Source organism: Carlito syrichta, unplaced genomic scaffold (assembly GCF_000164805.1).
Source record: "Carlito syrichta isolate Samal-C Ts95f unplaced genomic scaffold, Tarsius_syrichta-2.0.1 Scaffold120755, whole genome shotgun sequence".
Classification (NCBI taxonomy): domain Eukaryota; kingdom Metazoa; phylum Chordata; class Mammalia; order Primates; family Tarsiidae; genus Carlito; species Carlito syrichta.
Window position 1 is genome coordinate 73,394 of NW_007064851.1, and position 6,713 is coordinate 80,106.

Sequence of the window (6,713 nt, forward strand, 5' to 3'; positions counted from 1 at the left end):
CGCCTCTCGCCCTTTGTCGCCTGTGCACCTGCCGGCTCGCGCTGCCCGTCCCCCCTCCCGGCCAGACTCTCGCCCGGCCTCCTGCCCCCCACCCGCGACCCAGCACCAAATCAGATTCGCTCCTTCAGACCCCCTCCGTGCCCTTTGTCGCCTGTGCACCTGCCCTGTCGCCTGCCGCCCAGCCCCCTCCAGGCCTGACTCTCGCCCGGCCTCCTGCCCTCCACCCGGGACCCAGCACCACATCAGACTCGCTCCTTCAGACCCCCTCCGTCCCTTTGTCGGCTGTACACCTGTCACCTCAACTCTGTGATTCACTCCACCACCGGCCCCCAACGTCTTCATCTGTGTCTGGCCCAGGCCACCCTCCCAGTCTCCTTCCCAGGGGCTCCTCCCCGGCTGCCCTGGTCATCCCCCACACCTGCCCCACTCAGCCCCAGGTCCTCCCCTATCCACGCTCCTTTGTTGTCACTGCAGCTGTCCCCTGGACCCTATTCGTCCTTCTCCCCCAGTGATGCCAGGCCCCAGCCCAAACTTCCCTCTCCCTCTGACCCAGTGGAGAGACACACGCTCCCCAGCTCTGTTCTGGCATTCCCCATGGTGGGTGCCAGCCCATGCCTCATTCAGCTTGGCCCTTTCCCAGCTGGTCCAGTCTCCCTGGGCCTCTCTGCACACCGGCCCGGTCCCCTGTCCTCATCTAGTCTTCCCTCCTGGGCCCCCCTCCCATCCCTCCCGGCCTCAGCTCACCCTGTTCCCTCATGCTTCCCCCCCAGCAGGTGCCGTGGAGAAGCCATGGAGCTGAGCTGCAAGAAGAAGCTTCACGCCCTGTCCCTGGCCGAGAAGATCCAGGTGCTGGAGCTCCTGGACGAGTCCAAAATGTCCCAGTCGGAGGTGGCCCGGCGCTTCCAGGTCTCGCAGCCGCAGATCTCACGCATCTGCAAGAACAAGGAGAAGCTGCTGGCGGACTGGTGCAGCGGCACGGCCAACCGGGAGCGCAAGCGCAAGCGTGAGTCCAAGTACAGCGGAATCGACGAGGCCCTGCTCTGCTGGTACCACATTGCCCGGGCCAAGGCCTGGGACGTGACGGGGCCCATGCTGCTCCACAAGGCCAAGGAGCTAGCCGACATCATGGGCCAGGATTTCGTGCCCAGCATCGGCTGGCTGGTCCGCTGGAAACGCCGAAACAACGTCGGCTTTGGGGCCCGCCATGTCCTCGTGCCTCCGTTTCCCCCCGAGCCGCCTCCCCCAGGGATCACCACCCACGCCCAGCTGCCTCTTTCCCTTAAGGATTTCTCCCCAGAGGATGTTTTCGGCTGTGCCGAAGTGCCCTTGCTGTTCCGGGCCGTGCCCGGTGGTGTGGGCACATGTGATCAGGTGCAGGTGCTGTTGTGTACCAACAGCAAAGGCACGGAGAAGCGGCGGGTGCTGGTGGGTGGGCTCCAGGCTGCCCCCAGATGCTTCTTTGGGGTCAGCAGTGAGGCTCTGCCAGCCTCCTACCACCCTGACCTGGGGGTCCCCTGGACAGAATGGTTGGCCCGGTTTGACCAGGACATGGGGCGGCAGGGCCGGCAGGTGGCCTTGCTGCTGGCTGCCCGAGTGGTGGAGGAACTGGCCGGCCTGCCCGGGCTCTACCACGTGAGGCTCTTGCCTCTGCCTGCCTCCAGCACCACACCTCCCCTGCCCAGCTCCGTGGTCCGGGCCTTTAAGGCCCATTACCGGCACCGTCTGTTGGGCAAGCTAGCTGCTGTCCAGAGCAAGAGAGATGGGACCTCGCTGGCCAAGGCTGGAGCAGGCGTGACCGTGCTGGACGCGCTGCACCTGGTGGCAGCGGCCTGGGCCAAGGTACCTCCTCGGCTCATTCTGGGCGGCTTCGTTCAGGAAGGGCTGGCTCCCGGCAAAAGGCCCCCGTCCCCGGACAGAGCCTCCGAGATGCTACCAGTCCCCCGTGGACTAAGCCGCGAGGAGTTTTCCCGCTTTGTGGACCTGGAGGGTGAGGAGCCAGGGCCTGGCGTGTGCAAAGAGGAGACAGGCACTGGAGACGAGGACAGGGGCGGGGAGGACGCCTTCGAGCCCCTGCCCACCAAAGCAGATGCCCTCCATGCCCTGGGCACGCTGAGACGGTGGCTGGAGTGTAACAGCACCTCGCCCGAGCTCTTTGAGAAATTCTATGACTGCGAGGAGGAGGTGGAGCGGCTCTGCTGCCTGTGAGGCTCCTTGGGCTCGCCAGAGCCCCCTCCTCGCCTGTTTCCCATGGAAACGCCCCCTCCAGAAGGCAGATCAGGCTGTCTCTTTCCTGTGGAAATACAGCGTCGTGGACGGTGTGGAAGGGAGAGACGCTGGCCGCTGCATCAGAGCTCAGAATGGAAAATGTCGAAGCCCCCAGAAGAGGGCTCTAAGGGTGGGACATCAGGGGCAGGAATTCAGGCAGTCTCTTTCCTAAACCCTGCTTGAAAGTTCTGGAACCTCAGAGGGAGTCAGTCTAGGAAGGCTGAGACTTGAAAAGGTGGAATTTGGGCTTCACAGGCAGGCTGATCCCTCGAAACTCTGTGTTAAAAACAGTTCTGCTTCTGGAAATAAAGTTTTTCATGAGAAAAGAGGCCAGGGTGTCATTTTCATGGGAGAAGGGTAAAAACTTTCTCTTTTTTTTTTGAGTTGGAGTCTCACTCTGTCGCCCAGACTGGAGAGCAGGGGCACGCTCCCAGCCACCACAGCCTCAACCTGCTGGGCTCCGGTGATCCTTCCGCCTCAGCCTTCCAAGTAGCCAGAACTACAGGCATGCACTCCCATGGCCTGCTAGTTTTTTAGAATTTATTGTAGAGACAAGGTCTCGCCAAGTTGCCTGGGCAGGTCTCGGACCCACAGGCTCAGGCAATCCACTCGCCTTGGCCTCCCAAAGTGCTGGGGTGACAGGCTGAGCCACCAAGCCCAGCCAAAACTTTCCATTCAGACTTGAAAAATGGATTGCTGATGGTTGCTGCAGGGCTGCTGTCTGTCTCTGACCAGTAGGGATCCTCTTCTTCCAGAATCCCGGCAGCAAGCACTCTCAGCAGTGGGCACCCCTCATGGGCTCCTCTGGGGAGAAGGAGGGCTGAGACACATCCCAGTGCTGCCTGGACATGCTGCAGCGCTGATAACCTCTAGTCAGATTGTGTGTGTAGGGTGAGGATGGGGCAGGCCAGGGAGCCTGAATGTGGAATCGTCAGTGACTCTTTTCCGAGTCGAAGTCTCACTCTCACCCAGGCTGGAGCGCAGTGGCATGCTCACGGCTCACCGCAGCCCCAACCTCCTTGGCTCAGGTGATCCTTCCAAGTAGCTTACACTACAGGTGTGCATCACCACACCTGGCTAATTTTTTTTTATTTTTTTTTATTTTTTGGAGAGACGAGTTCTCTCTGTGTTGCCTAGGCCGGTCTTGAACTCCTGGGCTCACACAATCTTCCTGCCTTGGCCTCCCAAAGTGCTGTGATTATAGGCATGAGCCACCATGCCTGGCAAAAGAATTGCTTTTACTGGAAAGGCCAGTGGCTTTGGATGCAGACAGATTCTGGCCAGTGAAGATTCCAGCTCCAGGCCAGCATGTTACAGGTGGCCTTTCAACCTGGGCAACTTGGTGAGACTTTGTCTCTACAACAAATCAATAATAATAACAACAACAAACAGGGCATGGTAGCACGCACCTGTAGTTCCAGCTACTTGGAAAGCCATCGACAGTCACAAGCTTTGCCTGGCAGGCCCCATGAGGGCAGTTGCCCCCCCAACCCCCATACCCAGCTTGTGCCCAGCCAGCGCATGGCCGCTGTCTGGGGAGAGTTGCAGTTGAGGGCTCTGGACCCCAGACCTGCCATGCTCAGAAGCACACTTGCATCCCTAGCCCAGCACCTCCATCCGGAAGTCTTACCGGGGACCTGGACTGAGGCTCTTTCCAAGGCCTCCTTACTGGGGGCCCTAGCACAGTCCCTCTCTTCACTTGGACTCAGTAACTTTCACTCCAGCCCATCTCCATCTCCCACCCTCAGTCAGGTCCCTAAAGAGGCAGGACCCTTTTTTTTTTTTAATCAGAGTCTCAGTCTGTCTCCCAAGCTAGAGTGCAGTGGCACACTCACGGCCACCACAGCCTCAACCTGCTGGGCTCAGGCAATCCTTCCACCTCAGCCTTCCAAGTAACTGGAACTACAGGCATGTACTACCACTCCTGGTTTATTATTATTATTATTGATTTATTGTAGAAACAAAGTCTTACCAAGTTGCCCAGGTCGGTCTTGAACCCCTGAGCTCAGGCAATCCTCTTGCCTCGGCCTCCCAAAGTATTGAGATTACAGGCTTGAGCCATCGTTCCCAGCCAATTTTTTCATTTATTGTAGAGATGAGGTCTCACCAAGTTGTCCAGGCTGGTCTTGAACCTGTGGGTCAGGCAATCCTCTCGCCTCTGCCTCCCAAAGTGCTGGGATTACAGGTGTGAGCCACCACACCCAGCAAGGCAAGAGTCTTTTATTCCCTTCTGTTGGGGGCTTCTGGACATTTCCCCTGTCTGTGCTGCACTGCCTCTGACTCTCACCTGTCAGGACACGGAAGCCGGCCCTGTTTTGCCTCCTGCTTGCGGGTTCAGCGATTGAGTAAAGGCTGTCTGGTCGCTCTTAGCTTGGCTGGTTGTCCTCCCTGGCTAACACTGATGACGCCACCTGCCAGCCTCTGCCTTCTAGCCTAAGATGCCAAATCATTCAGCTTTTCCTTACGGATTCTATTCTTCCTACCCTATATTCATTAAAGTGCACCCTTCTGAAATCATTCCAGTTCTGACATATATCTTTTATTTTATTTTATTTTTTGAGTCGGAGTCTCACTCTGTTGCCCAGGCTGGAGTGCAGTAACAGGCTCACGGCCACCACAGCCTCTACCTGCTAGGCTCAGGCAATCCTTCCACCTCAGCCTTCCAAGTAGCTGGAATTACAGGTGCGTGCCACCATGCCCAGCTAATTTTTTTTATTTATTGTAGAGATGAGGTCTCATCAAGTTGCCCAGGCTGATCTCGAACCCCCAGGCTCAGGCAAGCCTCTCGCCTCGGCCTCCCAAAGTGCTGGGATTACAGGCTTGAGCCACCCCATCCAGCCTTTATTTTGTTTGTTTGTTTTTTGAAAGTAGGATCTATTGAGAGAACAGAAAAGCTCCCATAGCAGGAGGGGCTTGAGGGGGTTGCCTGACATATATCTTTTAAAATGCTGAAATCAGGCCGGGCTTGGTGGCTCATGCCGTAATCCCAGCACTTTGGAAGGCCAAGGTGAGAGGATTGCCTGAGCCTATGGGTTCAAGACCAACCTGGGCAATTTGGTGAGACCTCATCTCTACAATAAATCAAAATATTAGCTGGGTGTGGTAGCTCATGCCTGTAGTTCCAGCTGCTTGGAAAGCTGACGCGGAAGGACCACCTGAGCCCAGCAGGTCAAGGCTGCGGTGACCATGAGCTTGCCACTGCCCTCCAACCTGGGTGACAATGAGACTCTGATTCAAAAAAAAAATTACACAGTGTCTGCAGGTCTGACTAAAGCAACAAACAGCAGACAGATTCGTTCTCGGTCCCCAGGTGTCCTGTTCCTGTTAGAGTAACAGAATGTAATGCAATGTTTTACTGCTGACTTCATCCCAGGGCTATTTTTTTTAAGCCACAATTAATCTCTTCCTTCTTCCTTCCTTGCATTGTCATCATATATCATACGTTTCCCCATGCGAGGTGATTTCATTTGCTTCCGCAAGTAGTATTTGCTGAATGTGCAGCTTGTAGGCCTGGCTCTTTTTCTGGGACCCTGAGGCCAGTGTGGAACCAGACAGAGGGGATCCCTCTTCTCAAGGCCCTCGCTTTCTAGAAGAGGGAGATCAAGAAAAGACATGCAGACAAATGAACACAGTTTGATGCCAGGTATGGCATGTTACTCTGTGGGTTCCTGGCTTCACTGCAGAAAAGAATTTCAGAGCGAATCCAAAGTATCATTTAAGATAGGATTTATAAAGAAGGAGAAAACAGACTGGCACGGTGGCTCACGCCTGTAATCCCAGCACTTTGGGAGGCTGAGGTGAGAGGATTGCCTGAGCCCAGGGGTTCAAGACCAGCCTGGGCAACTTGGTGAGACCTCGTCTCTACAAGAAATCAAAAAATTAGCAGGGCATGGTGGCGTGTGCCTGTAGTTCCAGCTACTTGGAAGACTGAGGGGGAAAGATCGCCTGAACCTGGCAGGTCGAGGCTGCGGTGGATGGAGTTGGAGTCTCACTCACTGCACTCCAGCCTGGGTGATAGAGTGAGACTCCAACTCAAAAAAAAAAAAACAAAAGAGGGAGAAAACATGTTCAAGAGAGAACAGGGGTGCTTTAAGAGAAAGGACACATCACCCTGCTGGCAGCTGAGTGCTTTATATATTTTTCTAAGTGATGATTAAATCCAGTATTTAAGCTAAGCTCTGCCAGGTGCAGTGGCTCACGCCTATAATCCCAGCACCTGGGGAGTCAGAGGTGAGAGAATTGCCTGGGTCCAGGGGTTTGAGACCACCCTGGGCAACTTGGTGAGACCTCATTTCTACAATAAATTTTTTAAAAATTAGCCGGGCGTGGTAGTGCATGCCTGTAGTTCCAGTTACTTGGAAGTTGAGTCAGAAGGATCCCTTGAGCCAAGCAGGTTGACGCTGGGTGGCCACTGTACTCCAGCCTGGGCACTCCAGCCTCGCTGCATG

General features: G+C 55.8%; 2 protein-coding genes across 2 annotated transcripts in view; one reads left to right on the forward strand and one right to left on the reverse strand.

Annotated features, from left to right (window-relative positions):
• Positions 1-777: 777 nt before the first annotated feature.
• Positions 778-2,594, forward strand: TIGD3 (tigger transposable element derived 3). Its single transcript, XM_008048179.1, has one exon. The coding sequence runs from the start codon at positions 790-792 to the stop codon at positions 2,203-2,205; it is 1,416 nt and encodes a 471-aa protein (XP_008046370.1). The 5' UTR covers positions 778-789; the 3' UTR covers positions 2,206-2,594.
• The window catches only part of SLC25A45 (solute carrier family 25 member 45), an 18,804-nt gene continuing 14,436 nt past the window's right edge, over positions 2,346-6,713 (reverse strand). The window contains exon 6 of the mRNA XM_008048181.1: positions 2,346-2,389. Within this exon, the coding sequence (XP_008046372.1) occupies positions 2,346-2,389 (44 nt within the window). The remainder of the gene's footprint in view (positions 2,390-6,713) is intronic.

What these genes read in the sequence shown, in the direction of transcription:
- TIGD3 (XM_008048179.1), top strand. Translation starts at nt 790, where the DNA reads ATGGAGCTGAGCTGCAAGAAGAAGCTTCACGCCCTGTCCCTGGCCGAG.